Consider the following 22,598-nt stretch of genomic DNA (forward strand, 5'->3'; position numbering starts at 1 on the left):
TGATACCAAGCTTGTCACGACCGGTTTTTCAATAAAATAATTATTGAGAGACCAATCCCTTTTACGGACCAGCGAGGAAGAATTCCTTCTCACTGGTAGACAATATCTTGGTCACAGAAGAAAAATACCAGGAGTACTAAATATAATACAAGGTTGAGCAGAGACTGCCCAACAATTTATTACATGCACGCCGCTAAAACAAGACGGCGGATAGGGTGGCAAACTACTAACTCACGATAATAACGGTGGTGGAAATATCATCGCGAAGCGAGTGATATGATTCCAGAAGACTACAACTCTTCGAGCGTCGGAGTGAGGCTCGAGAAGACTTATTGCGGGTGGCGGAAGCGTATACAATACAAGTGACCAAAATCCGGGATCGCGCAGGACTGACTGGGACTCCTCTAGGCATCGGACGCGCTATCAAACTCTTCATCCAAGAGATCGCCTTCGTCAACATCTGGCCAAATCAACAAGCCAGGTGAGTACTATGAAAGTACTCGCAAGACAGTTCGGACATAAGGTATAACAAATGTAAACATGAAGCACATGAACAAGTTAACCAGTGCGATCAGACATAGAGATAATAAATACTGGGTGCCAAGCGAGGGTCTGAATGACGCCTCGAGCGGAAACTGCAGAATAGTAATACTGGTGCCAAACGAGTGTCTGAAAGACTCCTCGAGCGGAAAATGCGGAATAATAATGCGGTGCCAAACGAGTGTCTGAAAGACTCCTCGAGAGGAAAATGCAGAATAATAATGCCACAGTCGGGCGTCGAGGCGACACCACATAAAGGGCTTGTAACAGAAAATAAAGACAGTGCATGCCACAGTCGGACGTCTGTGCGACATCACATAAAGGGCTTATATTAAAGTAAGAAACAAGTACACGCCACAGTCGGACGTCTGCGCGACGTCACATAAAGGGCTTATATCACAGCTCAATAATACAATCGTTCGGGAACATAAATTATCACAAGCATGCGACAAATATAAAGTTAGTCCATCCACAGGAATAACAATAAAACTGGATTTACCACTTGAGCTTGTTCACCGGGGACAAGTTTTCCACACGGATAGATATGGATATAATGTTTACACTACTTGATCATGGATACGATGATTTGGAAAGAATTGACTCTGCAGAGTTTGTACTTAACCACAGCCAACGGATTTCAGTAGTCACGGGGACTAGTTCCGTCTACGGTGTTTTGGAAGAAACACGTCTAACCAGTACACACCCAATTCAACCATCCGAAGCCAGGGATCACCCTCGGCAACGTTCAAGAAAAACCTTGAGACGGGGAGGCTACAACCTCGCGTAGCATGGGATCAAATTTCTATACGCGCGCTCTAAGGGGGTGCCCCCCTCTCGGTCCCAACCGGAAACACCCATGCCCCCTGACCGGATGACTGGCTTTAATCCTGGGCCAAGGTACCATCATCCCGGCCTCTCTGTTTGGTGTGTACACGGAAAGAGGTTACCAACTTACTAAACCGCATCCTGGCAATGAGACATGTGGTAGCACGGAAGGGGAAAGAACGGTAACGTGGCTCCAACCACGTTAACGTCGGAGAAAGTCGGATGACGCAAGGCTGGTATGCTACAACAGTACCACCTTGCTGCCCTTCATGTCACCACATGATTAGGCCATCTCTCATCAGAGATCATCGCAACTTTGGAACATGCGGGAAAAGAACGATAACGTGGCTCCAACCACGTTAACGTCGGAGAAAGTCGGATGACGCAAGGCTGGTATGCTACAACAGTACCACCTTGCTGCCCTTCATGTCACCACATGATTAGGCCATCTCTCATCAGAGATCATCGCGACTTTGGAACAACCGGGTCGTTGCCTTACAAGCAACGAGGTATTTACCGACACTCATATGCCACGCACAAACTTTCACGCGAACATGTAAAACACCTGTCATATCAAATGTTCAAAACATGCTTGCCTGGTTCGGAGAAGTCGGAGTCTAGCTCGGCGAAGTTCGCGGCTCCGTCACCTCTTCCGGAACCTACGGCAATCACGAAACGGGTACTAACGTGAAAACCAACACATGCACAGAAACTTTTCCAAATATTTTTCAAATAAATCCCATAAAAAACTAGACAAAATTTGAAGATTGTCAGAAAAAGAATCACTCAAAAATACCTTTTTATTAAAAAGTTATAAAGGTTTCTGTCCAGGGACTTATCTGTAATGAAACAGAAAAGTTCCAGGGTTTTAACTGAGAAAACAGAAAACGCTTCGGTTGGGAATGCGCAAGCGCAAAGGAGAAAACGTATTTGCCCGAAGGCGCCAACAGAAAACGGTTCGAGGAATAAAGAATAGAGGCTGACACGCGGGGTCCACATGTCAGGTTTGAAAAGCTCGCCGGCGCCCGAAGACTGCGGTGGACGCCGGCGTCGAACCACGGCGAGTTAGGAGAAACGGAGGGTACCAAGAGCTTCAGCGTCTTCTTCCGCGTCGGTGGGTGGTGGACTCGTCCAACGGGGAGCACCACGTCGACGGCGACACTATCTCCGGCGGACGGCGGCTCGGGTGAGGATGGGGAACTCCGGTGGAGGGCTGCAAGCTACGAATTGAGGCGCGGGTCAGAACGAGGGATGCAAGGTGAAGCTACTGGCAAGAGAATGGAGGCGGAGGAGCACACACGGGGGCGAATCGGGCTGGATCCCGTGGCGGGTCGCGGCGGCCGGAGTCGAGGAAGGAGACCTCCTCGGGGCTCTTCCAGTGGCTAGGCGTGCTCTAGGGGGAGTGCAGGGATGGTGGGTGCTCGAGTTGAAGCTCGGGGCCTCTATTTATAGGCAGATCGACGGGGTGGCCGTGAACGGAGAATCTCCGGCGAGCGATTACGGCGGAGCAGTGGATTGGCAGGTGGTTTGAGCGGCCAGGCAGCATCAGTGGAGGTTACTGGAGTCGTTTCACAGCTAAACGGAGATCGGTCTTGGCGTAATGGCGTCGGTCCACGGTGAGGTGACCGCACGGGCTCAACGGCGGCAGAGAGCGCGCTCCGCGCCCTGCGGTTCACGACGAGAGCGGCAGCGCATTCGGGGGAGTGGAAAGCCACGCGGCGAGCTCCGGTGGTTTGGGCGGCGCTGGGTGGCGTCGTCGGCGCCGTGTCTCCCGCTGGCGTCCGCAAAGCCGCCGCCGGCGTCGGTCACGGGGCGGCGCACCTTCTGCTGCTCGTCGCCGACGCCCGCAAGGCGCCAGGCGTTCGTGCGGTGCAGGAACAAGAGGGCGGGGACGAGGAGCAAGGCGACGCGGTGGCACTGGCGAGATCGACGTCCTTCTCTGAAGAAAACGACAGCAAGCCACTGCAGTATTCTCTGAGCTTTCGGAACTTGATACAGACAATGCACTGCAGGTGTTCGACAGAAGGTTTTGGCAATGAGATAAATTTTTCTGGAGCTGTAACTTGGTGAGATGACCACTCAATGCACCCAGAGGCTGCCTGATTTTACTTGGAATTTTTGGAGAAGGTTTTGAATGAATTTCACCAAATTTGGCAAATCTGGTCCAAACTTGCAGCAGTGTAGTTTGAAAATTTTGAACTGAAGACCAGTGGATCTTCATGGTTCTAGGTTGAGGGTTCAAAGGACTAGGAGGGGAAAAAGGTTTGGGGGCAAAAATCAAGACAGAAAGTGGAGTTCCTTTGTAAATCTCCAAGTGCTAGAAAGAAGGCAGAAATTTATTTGAATAGAATTTAAATGGAAATAATCACATGGGGAGGTTCAACTTGCTGGATTTGATGCAAATCATGATCCAAAGGTGAGGGAAGGGTTAGGAGAGAGGATTTGCACTAATGCCATGGCAAGAAGGAATTGTTGAAAGTGGCGAAGGACTTTCCAAAAGCCATAGTGCAAATTCAAAAAGATTTTCAAAAGTTATTTTCCCAAATGGAAAACATTTTGTCTTGAGTCCAAGTGAAAAGCAAGAACCTCCAAGACCAAAGGCAGATCTTGAGTGAATCCAAATAAAACTTTTGCCATAAAGAAAAATATATGAGAGGGAGAGTTCTCTTGAAGAAAAATTTAAATCACTCCCCTCAAGTCAAATAAAATCTTTTGAAAAATCCAAATAAAAACTTGGGTGTCACACTCCCTCGGCTCTATAATGCTCGGCCGCATCTGACGCACTGTGCGGCAGACCTGTAAATGCCCCTGGAAAACCAAAATTAAGGATAAGTACAAGGGACGTTGCTTCTACACGCCCGCTCTGCATGGTGAAGAACTTACCCGCCGCAATCTTCTTGGCCATCTTGACTTCCTGGAGGGTGCTCTGGGCTTCGGCTCGCGCATCCTGAGCGCTTTGGCGAGCCTTCATCAATTCGGACTCTTGCACCTTACAATCGCACTCCAGGGCCTCAAATCTCTCTATCGCGCCCTGGAGCTATCGCTGCACCTCGCCAACCCGGGCCTCGTGCTTTTCGCGCAAAACACGCTCTTTGGCCGCTTTGTCCTCGGCCTCGGCTAGCACCTTCTTCAGGGTTGCCACCTCGACCATGGCCCCTAATAAAGTTTACGATGTTTTAGACAAGTCGGACTACTCATTTTTTTTAAATGTACCTACAGGCTATTGCATACCTTGGCTGTCCTCCAACTGCTTCTTCACACGGCCGAGCTCCTCCTCGGCCCGCTCTAGTTTCTGCTTTAGTCCTGAGACCTCCGCAGCATGAGCAGTGGCAGCCTGTAGGGACACCTGCTTATTCACATAGACAACTCACGTTAGACTCCTACGATTTTTTGATCCTCTGTTCGGCTTTTTCTTCCCGAACACCAAACAGAGTATCAGGGGCTACTGTCTACACTATGATACTTTTCCTACAATCACATTACTTACCTCAAAGCCTGTTAGAAGGCTAGTGCAGGCTTCGGTCAGTCCGCTTTTAACAAACTGAACCTTCTCTACTACCGTGTCCATAAGGACACGATGTTCATCCACGATAGAGGCGCCTCGTAGCGCCTCCAGGAGATTCTCCTGTGCCTCTGGCTGGACAGAGGTCACCGGTGGAACAGGCACACTCCCTCCTAGCGGGGAATGCCGTTCGCTGGACCCCGGAGCCGTGTACATCTCCGGAAGGGTATCCAGCTAAGGGCCGAAGGAAACTCGGGCCCCATCACCAGTCCCCATGGGGGCTTTTTCCCCCATGTGTCCGGCGTCCGGGGAGTCGTCCTGGGGCGTCACCCCGATGATCTTCGGAACCTCCCCCGAGCCTGGGAAAGTCTTTTTGGACACCACCTCGTCATCACCCTTAGGTGAGAGGGAATGAGCAGGTGGCGGAGACATGCTAGCCATCTCCTCCGTGTTTAGCGAATCCTCAATCGAGGATCGCGGAGAGCCATCGCGTGCTGGACTGCAAGGACAAAATTTACAATATGTCAAATATCACAAACCAGAAAGGCCAGATATTCGCAAACTCTGATGCTTACGAAGCGGCCTGAGGCTTGGTCCGGAAAGGCTGTTCCGGACTGCTGTCAACATCCCATGCGGAATTATCCGCGACGGAGCCTCTAACCCTCTTAGGTGTTTTCGCCTCTGGACTTGCGGGGGATGCTCTCTTCTTCCTCCCCGCCTCAGGTGAGGAGTCGTTTTCTTCTTCCTCTTCATCGTCGTCGTCAGAGGACGAAGAGGAAGTCTCGCTTCCGGACGTCTCGTCCGAAATGCTTCTCCGGCGAAGGCCCTTCTGGGCCCCTTGGGCCGCCTTCTCCGGCACCTCATAAGGTGCAGGGAACAACATCTTCTCCAATAATGGAAATTCCTGGTCCTCGGGTAGCGGAGCCGGACAGTTAATCTTCTCGGCCAACTTAATCCAGGCCTGAAAATAGGGGAAGGAAGCTTAAATCTCCCCTCAAAATATGCTAGTAGGGGATACTCCTTGAAAACATTAAAGGAACTGACCGGGTTGGACTGGCGCTTTAAGCTAAGCCCGCGGTCTTCGGTCACAGGTGGTGGCGTTTCGCCGGCCTTGAAGAGCACCTTCCAGATTTCTTCGTGCGTTGTGCCGAAGAGCTCCAGTAGCATCTGGTGCTTGGCCGGCTTGAACTCCCACAAATTACAAGTTCGGCGTTGGCACGGAAGGACCCGACGAACAAGCATGACCTGGACTACGTTGACAAGCTTGATCTTATTTTCTATCATGTTCTGGATGCATGTCTGGAGCCCAGTCAGCTCGGCCGAGGGACCCCAGGTTAGGCCCCTCTCTTGCCAGGAGGTGAGCCGCATCGGGATTCCGGATCGGAATTTGGGGGCCGCCAACCAGTCAGCGTCGCGTGGCTCGGTGATGTAGAACCACGCCGATTGCCACCCCTTCACCGTCTCCGCAAATGAACCTTCAGGCCAGGTAACGTTGGGCATCTTGCCCACCATAGCGCCTCTGCACTCTGCTTGTCGATCGCGCACTACTTTCGGCCTCACATTAAAGTTCTTCAGCCACAGGCCGAAGTGAGGCGGGATGCGGAGAAAGGCCTCACAAACGACGATAAACGCCTAAATGTTGAGGATGAAGTTGGGGGCTAGGTCATGGAAATCCAGCCCATAGTAAAACATCAACCCGCGGACGAATGGGTGAAGAGGGAACCCAAGCCCGCGGACGAAGTGTGCTAGAAACACAACCCTCTAATGGGGCTCGGCAGTGGGGACGACTTGTCCCTTGGCCAGGAGTCGATGAACAATCTCTTCGGCCAGATACCCGGCCTCCCGGAGCTCCTTGATATCCTTCTTCTTGACGGAGGAGGCCATCCACTTGCCTCCAGCTCCGGATCCGAACATCTTTGGAGTACTTTCTCGGGCGAGGGAAAAGCTAAAAGCTTGGGCGCTAGAGCTCGAAGACGGAAGGGCTGAGGGCGTGGGTGAATAGGAGGAATCCTTACCTCCTTATAGAGGCCGCGAATATCAAGCGCCTCCCCACTCGCCTTGAACTCGCCTATTCCCAAGGGTCGTGCAAATGGCGCGGTTAGGTTACCCATGCCTACATTGATGAGAATCCCGCAATAGGGGGGCACGACCTATGCATCGGCAAGACATGACAATAGCAACCGCGTTTTGAAACGTGGGATGGCGAAAAAAACGGTTCGAGATTATGGCCAGACAGACATAATGTCGTAAAAAGCTGTCAACAGATGGGACTTGTGTAAACATATGTATATATTCTCTCTGTGGTTGTGCATGGTGTGTGACAGGTCCGGATACAATCATCGCATCCGAAGACTATCTTGGAGTTCGGAAAAGGGGGAACCCGCCTTGCAATGCCGAAGACAATCTACGCGCCGGACTCCTCGTCATTGAAGCCAGGTTCAGGGGCTACTGAGGGAGTCCTGGACTAAGGGGTCCTCGGGCGTCCGGCCAGTTATCTGTTGGGCCGGACTGATGGGCTATGAAGACATGAAGGCCGAAGACTATACCCGTGTCCGATTGGACTCTACTTGGCGTGGAAGGAAAGCTAGGCGACCGATTATGAAGATTTCCTCCTATGTAACTGACTCCATGTAACCCTAGATCTCTCCGGTGTCTATATAAACCGGAGGGCATAGTCTGGATAGGACAGATTCATTACCATATACTCATAGGCTGGACTTGTAGGGTTTAGCCATTACGATCTCTTGGTAGATCAACTCTTGTAACACTCATATTCATCAAGTTCAATCAAGCAGGAAGTAGGGTATTACCTCCATAGAGAGGGCCCGAACCTGGGTAAACATTGTGTCCCCCGTCTCCTGTTACCATCGATCCTAGACGCACAGTTCGGGACCCCCTACCCGAGATCCGCCGGTTTTGACACTGACAAGGGGGCACCCCATAGACACACAAGTTGATTGTTTAGCCTTGTGTGGTGCCCCCCTCCACAGATTTCCACCTCGATCATATCTTTGTAGTGCTTAGGCGAAGCCCTGCGTCGGTAACTTCATCATCACCGTCATCATGCCGTCGTGCTGACGAAGCTCTCCCTCGACACTCAGCTGGATCTAGAGTTCATGGGAAGTCACCGAGCTGAACGTGTGCAGATCGCGGAGGTGCCGTACTTTCGGTACTAGGATCGTTCGGATCGTGAAGACGTACGACTACATCAATCGCGTTGTCATAACGCTTCCGCTTTCGGTCCACGAGGGTACATGGACAACACTCTCCCCTCTCGTTGCTATGCATCACCTAGATGGATCTTGCGTGTGCGTAGGAATTTTTTTGAAATTACTGCGTTCCCCAACAGTGAGATGGTAGATGGCAATGGCTGTGAGAACAACTTTGATAAGGACAATCCGACTCGCAGAGGCGATGTGTCTTCCAATCCAAGGGGGTAGCTTGTTGGCGACCCTATCCTTCAAATGTTGAAAGTGGATTCTTTTAAGGCGCTTGACAGACAAGGGGGGAGTATCTCATTGGAAAGGATGTTCGCACGGCCAAGAATGAGAGGAGGATGTAGTCAAGATTGACATTGTCACATTGGATGGGAGCCACAAGGATTTTGGAGCAATTTGTGACAAGGACAGTCACCTCACCAAAGGAGTAAGGAGTTGCAGCAAGGAATTGAATATCCACCTTAATGGGCGCCACAAACATGGCAACATCATCAGCATACAGAGATGCATGAATTGTTGGGGTCCTCGCATGGAGACGATGAAGCCGACCTTGAGTCGTGGCCCAGTTTTGGATGTGATGCAAAGGGTTGATTGCCAATACAAAGAGGAGAGCGGAGAGCAGACCCCCTTGTCGAAGATCATGACCATGCTTCAACGGGTCTCCAATCACACGATTGATCAACACTCGCGAATATGTTATGGATAGGAGGGCCGAAACCCACTCTCTAAAGCAACTCAGGAAGCCATGGTGTCTCAAGAGCTCCGTCAGAAAATCCCATCTCACGGAGTCAAAAGCTTCTTGATGTCGATCTTGAAAATCAACATAGATTTTTTTGCGGTGGAAATGTCTTGCAAAATTTTGTACGTACATGAAGTTATCGTGGATGCTTCTCTTCTTAATAAAAGCACTTTAGGCTTTGGAGACAAGAGTAGGCATGTGTGGAGCGAGATGTGTGGCAATAATTTTTGCGATATTCTTGGTAATGGCATGTATGAGGCTAATAGGTTGGAAGTCCGCCCCATCCTTCTTTCGAATGCGGACAATATTTGCCGAGTTGAGCCAATGGAGGTTGCAAGTATGTAAGCTCGAGAAGTAGTTAACAACAAGCATGATGTCCCCTTTGATGATATACCAACAATCCTTAAAGAAAGCCCCATAGAACCAATCAGGCGCTGGCGCTTTGTCAATGGGAAGATCGAAGATGGCAGCCTTGACTTCGTCCTCGGTAAAAACAACCCCAAGGTCCGAGAGGTTACAAGTGGCAGCGGGGATATCCTCCCAATTTATGTCATTGCCCCTGGGTGGGCCTCGCTTGGCGATCTCGGCAAAGTGTTTTTGAATGATGGACATTTTGTGCTCGTGGTTGGTGACCCAACCATTGTTGGTTTGAGGCGATGGATGAAGTTTTTCCTCCTTTTGTGGTTGACTCGGAGATGAAAGAAGTGAGTGTGAGCACCCCCCCCCCCCCCTCCTTGAGATTGGTGATTCTCGAGCTCTGTCTTTTGCACACTTTTCAAGCACGGTCAATCCAACCACTTTCCGCATTAGCCTTCTTCTAATGTCACGCTTGTCGACACTCAAGGTCCTATGCTCTTGAGTCATATCCAACCATAGGATAATCTCGAGGGCCATGTGAATTTGCACTTTTGAATAGGCAAAGATCGTCTTGCTCCACTTTCCAAGCTTCTAACTTGTTAGTTTGAGCTTATGAAAAAGGAAATGGTAAGGATCAATATGTTACATCCCTTCACTACAAGCCTCATGAACCACCTCTTTGAAGCCGGGCATCTCGATCCAAAAGTTCTCAAAGCGGAAAAATTATGTTCTCGATGACCCCTTATCATTCGCAAGGAGAAACGAACAGTGCTTTGAAAGGGATGAAGAGAGGGCGTGTAGGATGTGGGTGCCAAATTCGATGTCCCAAACATTGCAGAAAAAGTTGTCAAGCTTGCTCAAAGTTGGGTTAGCGCAATCATTGCTCCATGTAAATTTCCTATTTTGGAGATGAATCTCCTTCAGCTCACAGGCTACTTTTGATCCACATTTGCTCTATTCTTGTCCCTAGCCCGATATATTTGGTTGAAACCACCAGAGACCAGCCAGTTTCGTGAAGAAATGGCACCCGTGGTATCTTTAGCGAAGAAAATACAGTCCGACCTACAATTCATTCAAATAGTTTTTTATATAATAATATTTTTAAACTTTTTTACCGAGAATATCACGGATGTTATTTCATCATGAAACTTCACACAGGAGTAGAATGGTCGACCACGTTTGATACCCAAAAATTCTAGTTTCTTTTTACTTTTCCTAGTATTTTTTTACTTTAATTTTCATATAGGGTTCTCGGGTACTTTGTTTTTTGAGGGGTGGTTCACGGGTACCTAGGAGTTGAAAATCCGCTCAGGTACCCGAGAACCCTATACGAATGCACTATCGTAGTCTCCTCAATTAGTACAGCGATAGAGTACTTACTGATTAAACTGACTGGGAGGGCTGTCCATCAGTGCGCAAGTTCGGCACACACATGTGTCGCCACCTCTATGTTAGTTACCCTGCGTACATGTACCGGTATACGAACGCAGCGTCGCAGCCTAATTGGAGTATACATACAAACCGCGTGCTGGTTTTGGAGCGATGCAACACGGTGATCCGCGCGCGTCACAGAGCTCGTCGGTTGGTACTCGGCTTGATCGACCATGGCGGCCGGCCCAGATTTCGTCAACCACTGCCGTACGCGCTCAGCGCGAGTGCGGACGAACAAGTCCGCCACGACGGAATCGAGGGTTCAGCTCGGGGATTAGATGCCTCTCTCGACGCATCGACCCTGCTAACACTGCGTCGCCGCATCTGCATGCCATAAACTGAAGCGTTCACGCCGTATCTGCTAGCTCAGTATATATGTAGACTGAACCGGCGCACGGTGCACCACCACCGCCTCTAGCTCCTCCGCTCCCCACCGGCTAGCTAGTAACTCGGCAAGACAAGGCTAACCCCAGCGGACCGATGGAGGCGCTCCTGGCTGCACTCCCTGCGGGTGGCGGCGGAGCTGTTGCTGCCGCCGTTGGAGGGCTGGCGGCGGCGGCCGCGGTCGCCGGAGTCCGGATGGGGAACAAGGAGCGGGCCAACACGCCCCCAGGTAGCGATAATCACACTGAATCTTTTCGTGCTCTGTTGTTGTTAATGCGCTGCTTATGTCCCTGTGAAAGTGTAAGAGTGGTTTTTCTACAGTCAGGACATTGCACCCACGATTGAAACATATAGCAAATAAAATAAATCTGAAACTTTGTGGCTCGATTATGATCAAATGTTTTAGGTGCTTGAAAATTTTGGTTGCCAGATGACATCGGAGGAGTTTACAAAAAAAAAATTTGTGCTTGAGCATATCTGCACTGTTTAAGCATAATTTGTATTTCGTTCGTATGCAGATCATTTGATGTTATTTGGCCACCAAAGCTTGCAAGCACCTAAAATATTTGTTCATAATTAATGCCACGAAGTAACAGAATTTTTTTTGCTATTTGTTTCAATTTTACTATTTATTGTAGGTGCAATGAACTTGGGTGTAGCCACTATTTTTTCGCTGTGAAATTGCTTGGAACCTTTTTGTGACTAGGAAAAACAAGCACGGGCGCAGGCCCTAATCACATGCTCTAATTTATGGTGAACGAGGATAATTGATTAAGAATTTCACTAAATTTCCACTTAATGTTTCCAACATCAATTTATACCTCTCACACATAATACCTTCCTTTATTTCAAGGCTTAACAACAACATAAAGTTTAGCACATAATGCTACTACTTAAATTATTAGTTCAATTTTCCCGCTAACTCTATAACTAAATAGATGATCTCCACTAATGCATTTCTCTATACATGCAAACATCTTCACCCTCAAACCGTGTAGAGAAAAGATCCACCTCAACATGCAACCATGCTTGCAAAAAAGCTGAGCCCTTCCCATTCTTTTATCCCATTTATAGTTATTAATTACTCCCTCCGTCACATAATATAAGAATGTTTTTTAAGCTACACATTAATCAAATACTATAAATCATATGTATTTATAGTATCAATTATCATAGTATTTGATCCAAATATAGACGTTTCATACAATAAAATCTCATTGACATATATAGCAACCAATTTTTGCATAAACCCACGTGGTATGATCGAGTTACATACCATAATTTAATGTCCTTAACACTTACTGGTGTCAATAAGGGATATAGCAAAAAAAAATCTTAGAATTGGGTTGAAGAGAGAAAGTTGATGTATCCACCTTTGTGTCTAATAGGCACTACGAATGCGAATGCTCTAAATATGACAATAGTTACTAATCCTAACCCCCAACAACAATGCACCTGGACAACTTATAAAATTTATAATATCTTAGTGAATTCTTAATAAATTTCTAGTTCATGCTCTTAAAATCAATTTTGACCTCTCACACGCAGAATAACTTCTTTATATTTCATCTTTCATTCTTTGTATTGTGAACAATAACTGCTAATCCTCAACCCTATGAATCATGTACATTTAGAAGTTTAAAAACATTACAAAGTTGTAGTACTATGTGCAGTAGGATGTTAAGATTTTAAGATCGAACTCAATCATATTGGGAAGATTTAAAGGGTTCATCAACATAAGCAGTACTTCTTATCGTTCATGAATACTTCATGTAATTACAATACATCTCCTAGAAAAAAGTTATTTTTACTTTTCAAAGATTTATACTTCAAACCATTTATGTATGCTTTATAATTACATGATTGTAGCCTCGTGTAACAGTAGCTGATGAAAAATACGTGAGAAAAGAAGAAGAAGAAATGTTGCATGGTTATGTTATCTCCATGTATCCAGCCTGTTATCATCTATGTTTTTTTTTTGCTGGCATGTTATCATCTATGTTGACTAACTGTCAGACTGATCTATCTCAAATATCAATCCTTGTCTTCAAAAAGAATAATACCAATTCTATATCAAGTGAAAAAAAATTAATCCTCTTTTTTCTATTTAACTGACATGCAGTTGTTCCTGGTTTACCTATAATTGGAAACCTGCTTCAACTGACGGAAAAGAAGCCGCATAAAACATTTGCAAAATGGTCTGATATTTATGGGCCAATATACACAATAAGGACTGGGGCTTCATCTGTAGCTGTGGTCAACTCAACTGAAGTAGCCAAGGAGGTAACTGAAATTCTAATTTTCATCTTTCTTAGATTCAATTAATAATGCATTTTTATTTTGTAGAAACATAAAATCCTTTTTGCAATTCTAGGTAACTGGTACAGTTTGGCATTTTAATTATCTCTCCATTAGTTTTGTAACATTAATTACCAAGTCCATGACTATCTTAGCATATCTTGCACTTAAACAACAATAAAATTAAATATTGCTACATGGGTTCTTTTTCACCTCAGTACTTGAAGTTTACAGCTAATATGAAGGTTATTTTGATCTCGCTCATTTTGTCATTCTGTTGATAAATAAGGATTCTGACAAGTATTGTCACGTGAAAAGGATACAAGCGCTTTGTTACTTGACCTTCTTTCTCAAACAACTACCTAGATAAAATGCAGCACACACTAAAACTCAGAACATGCATATATTGTTTTCTTGATAACATTGTTTTTTGAGAAAAGGAGGGTAAAAAACTCCACCCTATGCATCAATTGATGGGCCTCTTATGCGAGGCCTTGACATCTAACATCTCACACGGGATACAAAAGGCCAAGGCCAAAACAGGGCTAAGACAACTGCAAGAAAAATATTACATGGTGCCTCCTGCTTCACTAATTATATTAGCGGACCATCATCCATATAATCTGAATACACCCTAGCTACCATCTCTCATAGATTTGACCCAGAATCCATGGACGCTCAGTCCTCCTCACGCCGACGGATCCACCGGTATCCTAGCTTGGATATAACATGTACAAGATCATGAATTTTCGTCCTTTTAAAGACACAATCATTGCAACACATATAGCCAAAACTAAGCAATGCAAAAGTAAAAAATTCATAGCAGCATGGTAGGAATATCTCACAATTGACTCATATTTTGCAGGCAATTGTTGCGAAATTCTCATCCATATCTACTCGAAAGCTACCTAAAGCATTATCAGTGTTGAGTCGTGATAAAACAATGGTTGCTACATGTGACTATGGTGACTTCCACAAAATGGTGAAACGCTTTGTTATGGCAGGTTTGTTGGGTTCTTCTGCTCAGGTATGAGTCTAAACAGTTTCAAAATTGTACAACTTATTATGCCACCTCTCAAATACGCTTGCGAGTTCAGTTAGCTAAGATTTAACAATGCGGGATGCTTGCAGAGAAAATTTAGGGAGACGAGAAACATGATGATGGATAACATGTTAAGCACCTTTCATACATTGGTGACCGATGACCCACATGCTCCTCGGAACTTTCGAGAAGTTTTCAAGGAGGAGCTGTTCCGCTTATCCTTGATCCAGGTTAGTCTCTCAGAGAACCGAACTTGCGACCTCTCCACCAGCGGGGAGGTTGAGGGAATGTTATACCACTAGGCTAGGAGGTCATTTTGGTTAAACTGTGGTTCAACATGTATATATATCTAGGTGAAAATATTAGAATTCAAAAATTGATTTACATTTCGTCCAAAAGTTGTTCCGTATTTTTGGTTACCGTGGTAACCGAGTATTTTGGTGCCCCATGAGAAAAAATCATCCTTAGGAATCCAAAACCTTGGTCTATCTACAAACACCATTACTTAATTAGTCTGCCTACACGATAGCACCACACTTTCTTAATGTGAACAGTAAGGATGGTATGGGTTGGCGTTCATGCATGCTGCACTTTCAGGGTTTAGGTGAGGATGTGAGTTCAGTTTATGTGAAGGAGTTTGGGCGGGACATATCAAAGGATGAAATCTACCAGATCATTGTGGCTGACATGATGATGTGCGTCATTGAGATTGATTGGAGGGATTTCTTCCCGTACCTCAGCTGGATTCCAAACAAGAGCTTTGATACAGCAGTTGCTACCACGGAATCTAGGCGAACCACGGTGATGCGAGCCTTGATCGATCAACAGAAGGAAAGAATTGCGCGCGGCAAGGTGGCAGCAATCTACCTATATACTAATACCTCTGTACACTAATATAAGACGTTTTTACATTAGTGTACAAGAGACTGATGAAGTGATGATAACGCAATCAATTTGTGATATGCAGGCAAAGACATCCTATCTGGACTTTTTGTTGGCAGAGAACACATTGGCAGATGACCAAGTAACAATGCTAGTGTGGGAGGCAATCATAGAGGGTGCAGATACTACTTTGGTGACGACCGAGTGGGCTATGTACGAGCTTGCCAAAAACCCCGAAAAACAGGCAAGCTGAGCTTACCCTTCTAGTGACTGCTTGTTGCTTTCGGGGATGCATCTTTAACACCAGATTTCTCACGGCAGGATCGTCTCTACCGGGAGATCCAGGAGGTGTGCGGTGAGGACATGGTCACGGAGGACCATCTTCCTCGGTTGCCGTACCTGAATGCCGTGTTCCACGAGACGCTGAGGCGCCATTCTCCTGTCTCGCTTCTGCCTCCAAGGTTCGTCCATGAAACCACCACACTCGCCGGCTACAAGGTCCAGGCCGGAACAGAGGTAATCTTTTTTTTAAAGACACTGCTCATCATAACGGAAGGCGTACACTGATGCAAGTGCTGTCTGCTCACAAAAATGACTTGTATGTTTTGACCTTTGCCAGGTGATCGTCAATGTGTACGCGTGCAACATGGACAAGAAAGAGTGGGAGGAGCCCGAGGAGTGGAGACCAGAGAGGTTCCTGAACGACGGCAGGTTCGACGTCGCTGACATGTACAAGACCATTGCATTCGGCGCCGGGAGGAGGGTCTGCGCCGGGAGCGCGCAGGCGACGGCCATTTCGTGTGCCGCCATGGCGAGGTTCGTGCAGGAGTTCACCTGGACGCTCAAGGAGGGCGACGAGGACAAGGTGGACACCGTCCAGCTCATGGGCTACAAGCTCCACCCCCTCTACGTGTATCTCTCACCGAGGAGAGGGAGGCAGTGAAGGACCGTTCTGGTGTGCTTGTTTGACAGTGGAGTTGGCCAAACGAGATAATATGGGTGCATGTTTTAATGATTTACCTCAACAATTTGTTCGGATTTTTACACTGTTTGCCTCGCGATTATTGCGCTGGAGCTTTTGGGGTTGAGGTCGGAACCAAAAAGAAGACTGTATCACGGTCACAGCTGCTTGGTTGGTTTTCGTAACATCAAATTATTGCTTTTTTTTTGCGGGAACATCAAATTATTGCAGAGCAATGTGTTCAACACGGCGACAGTCAATAGTTTTCTAGATAATGGAATCTTTTATTAAGGAACAATGTGTTCAATGCTAGCGACAATCACATACTTTTTAGTACATAGAGGTAGAGATGCATATATGACATAACATTTTTTTTAGAAAATAGACACAAGAAGCACCCAGCTTTAAATTAGTAAAGCCAACAGAGGCTAAGTAACCACAACGTTAAAGTCTTAGAAACCAGATAGTAAAAGGAAAACATTTCGAGCCGGGGCGCCCGCCGAAGATTGGGCCGGTCGCACCCGAGCCTTGCGATCCGTCTGGATCGTGCGTCGCACAGGCCACAAGCACTTCTCCGAATCGTTTTTTCTTCCTTCTCTCGCACTTCTTCTTCCTCACGGCGTGGGGGTAGTTGCAACCGTTCTTTTCCTCCATCTCCGCACCCCACGCACAAGCATGATGCCCCCTTAGCTGTTAGGGCAAGCCACGACGGGGCGGAGAAGATGGCGAGGGCCAGAGAAGTCGCCACGAGGGGAGTTGCAAGAGTTTTGCGCACGACGCTGTTAACCGTCGATGTTTCACGAGTCACGACCATCCATGGCGTCTGATAGCTGAGACGATGCTACAACCGTTCTTGAGAAAAGCTTCCACCGTTTAATTCAAAAGCTTCAACCGGCAGTATACAAAGCTTCAACTGGACAACTCTGTGACCAAAGAGCTACAACCGATTTATATGAAAAGTTTCAACCATAGTTTGAAAAAGTTTCAATCGAACCACCGCGAACTAAAAAAGCTACAATCATACTCTTATATGAAAGCGTCAACCGACGACCCTACAATGTTGTAACCGACATACGGAGTTGATACACCCGGTGCGCGGCAATGCTGCAAACAGGTGGGCGACGGGCGCCGATGGACGTGGAAAAAAAGCTTCAACAATGGAAAAAAGTTTCAAACAGCTTAGGAAAAGCTTCAAACCGTGATGAAAAAAGCTTCAGTCAGCTTCAGGAAAAGCTTCAATTCTATGTAAAAAGCTTAAACCGGCGTGGAAAAAAAGCTTCCATTGTGTGAGAAAAAGCTTCAACCGGCGTTTCGATTTTTGCGCGAACGACGATGTTGAGGGCTGCGGCCGGCAGCATGGTTGTGCGGCGACCGACATGCTACGATGGCGGCGGCTAGGTGCTGCAACTACAGAGATGGCAGGCGTGCTAGAAGGCAGCGACGATTTGCTACAGGGGCGACACATCCTTGCTGGAACCAGGGAGGTTGGTGCTGCGAGGACGACCGCCGGCGACGAGGGCGAGGACGGCCGGCGAGCTGGCTGGCGTCTTGAAGGATCACGGCATGGACGCGGGTGACAGGCGCCATGGATTTTTCTTTGTCATGTTTTTCTAAACCAAGCAGTTACAACGACGCAGATCGTGCGGCTACAACCATCCAGATCGTACGTGCGGGATATGACCGGCCGAAAGTTTCGGCTGGCGCACCGGCGCCTATCAGGGCCCATAGTAAAAAGCCTTTGTTTGATCCTACAACGAAAAAAAATAGCTTCATATTTGTAAAGAGTAAATTCCTCTTTTTAATTAAAGTGATATTAAAAAAAACCTGCCAAACGAAATCCAATACTGGTTAGGGAGGAGCGATTTCGTCCGCCGATCCTCACTTGTCGCTTTCCATCCTGGCCGCCCGTGCTTGCCGAAGCGTTATCCTCCTGACAGAGGCTTGTCCCCTAGTTGTTCATCAGATTCAGAGATTCGGAGTCCTGACTCCTGACAGAGGACCGTAAAAGAAAAGAACAAAACAGGAAGCTTGGCCCGGAAACGGATCATGTAACCCACCAACCCCAAAGCTGAACCTCAATCGATCAAATCGAGGAGAGTAGCACGCGCACCACCAACGGCACGGCGATCCCGACGGGCGACGGGATGGGAGGGGCGGCGGAGAGCGGTAGCTCCTCCACGCGCACAGCCGATCGCACGGTGATCCGGACGGGCCCCGTGCCGCCCCTTCCCGGCGTACCTTCGCGGAAGAGAATCTTGGACGGCTCCCACCGTCCCGACGGCGGCGTGACAATCAAGCCGCTCCTGGTGGACAGCAAGCATCGTGATGGATCCATCCTGCGTGAATCATGTTGGTGGCATAAAATGTATCGTGTGAACATCACGGACGAGAGTAAGTCTGATCTCATCTTGTTTCTATTCATATCAAAATCCTAAAAGGCTACCTTTCTATGCTAAATTAAGGGGAAGCCATAAACTTCCCTGTTTTTATTGGATTCTATTATTGAAATTGTGTTACTTTTACCTGCGATTTATGTATTGAGCTGGGGAGTACACCAAAACGATGCGCCAATTCCTAATTCAAATGATAACTTAGGTTGTGTGTGCCTTGCGCCTACCCTAGATCTGGTGGATGGCAGTTTCTGTTGGGTTTTGCCTTAAAAATAAATTTAAAAAACAGCCATGCATGTTGTAAAAATGACACACCTCCTAAACCAAAAACTTTCCCACGCGTTCGCAATTGCTATGTGTGGCAGCGAAAGTCCGCTGGGGATTAGCTACTTGGTTATCAACCAAATATGTTTGTTAACAACAAAACGTTTCTTCTCTTCCATCATGCAGTTGACCTAATTGAGAGCCAGACGTACCCTTAATAAAGTCCGGGCAACTATGTTCCGGACAGCGTTTGCAACTACACATATATATAGAATATAAATGGTTAACTTGTCTTATTTTCATCACAGAAAACATGTGGCAAAGGATTAACATTCATTGTCTCCAATTTATCAAGAGACAGTGTCTTATGAGTTTCTTGTTCTTGTTGGGTGGCTTTTTTACCCCAATTTTAATTAAGATTAAGATGGCATTATTTGAGCGCTGAAGATTATCATACTTATTTTTTTTTGTTTTCTAGCGTTAGGAAACACTAGGTATAAATTAAGCACCTGCTTTTGTCGCACAAATATATGCTTTAGTAATTTCATTTGTTGTCATCAAATTAATGCATGTACAACGTTTCTATTGCTGCTCTCAGCTTCTGTGGAACCAATGATGATGTCAAAGAAACCCAATTGTCAGCCGTACTCGTGGGACTGCCAAATGCATGGATATTGTAATATGATGCAGATATATTGGCTGAAGCTAGCATATATTTCTGTTGATTCCTTCGATGGCCCAGTTCAGGTGTATGGATTCCTGGCTGCCCGGGACATCCTGAACCCAAGGCGTAATTACCTGTTCAACCGCGGTAGAGATGATCCATTGGAAATAGTTCAGGATGATGATTGGTTGATACAAATGTCTAGCCCCAAGAGAGGCATTGAAATGACATCTCCTGTGCTGGTTGAGTTCGACATGAGGATCAAGATTGGAGAAAAAGAAGAAGATGACCTACAGCTCATTGACGGGGCCGTCAGCTTCAGCGACATGGACCCGCCGATCAACATGGCCTTCACGCGACGGCTCTGTGGTGAGGGCGGGGCGGTGGACATAAATCTAGCACATATGTATGAAGCAGCAGAGGCCACAATACAGGTTCGGATATCAGAAGCATGCGGCAGTGGCTTGAGCTTGTGTCTGACGGCTTCTGGCAGTGCGTTACAACAGCAGGCCCGTCTCTTCGATGGCATTGTGGGAGAGACACCATGTGACCTAGGCAAGTTTGTGTTCGCTGTGATGAGCCTCACCAAATTGGTTGTATTATTGAAGGTTGGCCGCGGCGGGGGCTCGGATTGTGTTTATCGTTTTCATCTCTTTGATGTTCAGAAGCATGGAGATTCGACCGTGAGTTTCGAGATTCCTGACATGGTCACTATAGAGGTGAAGGTGACTTGGTCAACTTTGGACATCCCTGACAGTGCACTAGAAGAAGACAATCGCTACAACTGGAGGAAGGAGCTTAGAAGTGATGACGACGACGACGACGACGACTATGAGTATGATTGGAATGATTATTAACCAACAGTTTTGTGTCCTAGCTATATGTGTAAACTTGCTCTCTTTATGGCTAGATTTCTTGTTGTGCACTTTGAAAATGTTGGGATGTTGTTGTTGTGTATGTGGAATTATCTTTGTGTGTTGTCTTGTATTGTTGGTGATAGATATTATTTTGAGAGAAGAACATATCCAGCCATGGACTATCACAAATGTCTAAGAGGCAACGCTGAATGTTGAAATCCTCAAGTTAGAATCATGAACTGTCAAAACCGATCAAGTTTCAACCCCGCCCTCTCCTTAGACTGTTTTTGGTGGGTTGAAGTGGTTTTGGCCAGTTGACTACTTAGTCAGCTGGCGTCACCCAGTATTTTGCTTGTATTTCTAAAAAATTTTGACATATAAAAGTTTTAACTTTTCCATACTTATCACCATGTTAGTGTTGATTTTACAGAATGTTATCAAATTTTTTGAAAGTATGTATTTTTTAATATGTTTGGCAAAAAAGTTTGAAACTATCCATAATTATCATTATGGTAATATTTATTTCAAAAATCTAGACACTTTCATTTTTTTTACCAAAAAGGGGTTGAATATTTATTTTTCTTCTATTTTTTAATCTGTTTGACAAAATGTTTTGAAACTTCCATAAACTGATCATCATGGTAGTGTTGATTTTGCAAATTTGTCTCAAAGTTTTCTGGACACTTCCATTGTTTAGTCAAATTTTGACCAAAAATGGGTTAATTTTGTATTTTTAACCTGTTTGACAAAGAAGTTTAAACCTTTCCCATAATGGTTATCATCGCAGTGCTAATTTTACAAAAGTTTTTCAACTACTTTTGGACACTTTCAATTTTGTGGCGCGGCAGCTAACTGGCGGCTCATGGGCCGGTCAGAACTCGGCGACGTGTTAGGCTTGTTCTAGGCTTCATGTTTATCTTTTAATCTGCTTTATAAGAGGGTCTCTTCACCATGTTGTATTGTTCAGCCGTGTACTTTGATTCGTTGCTTTATATATAAAACGGGACGAAAGCCTACTTCGAGAAGGAGATTGGGAGCAAAGCTAGGCTGATGGCAGGTCAGGGTCAGAACTCGTAACACCTCCCTGTATAATACTCCCTCCATTCCTAAATATAGCCATTTTAGAGATTCTAATATGGACTACATACGGAGCAAAAAAAATGAATCTAAACATTAAAATACATCTATATACATCCATATATAGTTCATATTAAGACCTCTAAAAAAACTAATGTTTAGGAACGAAGGGAGTAGTATGTAATTAACCAATGAAAATAACAGGCAAAAGTCGCTTGTTCCTGAAAAAGAAAATGATGAACTGCACAACCTGAACAAGCGGTATATATATGCATGGGAGGACTGCGCAAGATTTGAAGCACCCTACATATACTCCCTCCGGCCATCAGCATTTACCTCGCCTGGGGTACTTATTTTGGATAACCCTCGCAGTCGCAGCAAATCCATTTGGTTCACATAGCAAAGAATGGCTTAAGAGACGACACTTGCACAAACAAATCGGCTAAACGATGAACGCTCCTCTGAAATCGTCTACGAATGGATGAAGAAATGCATGGAGCTGGAATGGGGCAACAGCAAGACATAGCAGATGGATGCACTTCAAGCTAAAGCGCTATAGCCTTACCGGAAACCCAATTCAGCTCTGCACGTGCTCCTGCGTGAGAAAATGATTTTTGAAATGTCAAAACAATCTTAACAAAAATTTAATGTTGTTCATAGTCACATCCAAATGATATCTACAAATTCTTAGGTAAAGATGTTAAGCATTTTTTCCTGCACAAAAAAAAGACAAATTAGACACCAATTGCTACCCCCAAAATAATTTCACCGACCAAACACTGCTGCTCAGGTTTGCATGAAAATTGTCAAGCATGCTTGCGACACCAACATGGAAGAAACACTGCTGCTCCGGTTTGCATGAAGATTGTCAAGCATGCTTGCGACACTAATACGAACATCAACTGAAAAAACTGATTTTTTTTTAAAATACTATTTTTTTGTATTTTACTGTTCATGTGGGGGCAAATGCACCCGAAGCCAAAACGCATCAAAATTTTGTTGGGATTTTTTGACTTTTAAAAATCGCTTTTCGCACGCAGAAGCAGACCTGGGAGCCGAATTGGGTTTCCGCCTTGCTCCCAACATTGTTGAAACTGAATCACTGTTGCGGCTGCCCCCATTCCAGTTTGCTAGTCGTACCAATTTGCTGCAGCTGCTGGTACGGAC

The 22,598-nt window shown here is 46.2% G+C and overlaps 2 protein-coding genes across 2 annotated transcripts; both read left to right on the plus strand.

Annotated features, from left to right (window-relative positions):
• The first annotated feature begins 11,092 nt into the window (after positions 1–11,092).
• On the plus strand, positions 11,093–16,161 carry LOC123049868 (ent-kaurene oxidase 2-like). The gene is made up of 8 exons (XM_044472732.1): positions 11,093–11,225; positions 13,119–13,279; positions 14,160–14,321; positions 14,426–14,566; positions 14,934–15,188; positions 15,304–15,462; positions 15,540–15,734; positions 15,838–16,161. The coding sequence occupies exons 1-8, from the start codon at positions 11,093–11,095 to the stop codon at positions 16,159–16,161; spliced, it is 1,530 nt and encodes a 509-aa protein (XP_044328667.1).
• Positions 16,162–18,156: 1,995 nt separating this feature from the next.
• On the plus strand, positions 18,157–20,509 carry LOC123049869 (uncharacterized). The gene is made up of 2 exons (XM_044472733.1): positions 18,157–18,570; positions 19,432–20,509. Exons 1-2 carry the CDS (start codon positions 18,324–18,326, stop codon positions 20,352–20,354), a joined length of 1,170 nt encoding a protein of 389 aa, XP_044328668.1. The 5' UTR covers positions 18,157–18,323; the 3' UTR covers positions 20,355–20,509.
• Positions 20,510–22,598: the final 2,089 nt, after the last annotated feature.

This window comes from Triticum aestivum, chromosome 2D (assembly GCF_018294505.1).
Source record: "Triticum aestivum cultivar Chinese Spring chromosome 2D, IWGSC CS RefSeq v2.1, whole genome shotgun sequence".
NCBI lineage: Eukaryota > Viridiplantae > Streptophyta > Magnoliopsida > Poales > Poaceae > Triticum > Triticum aestivum.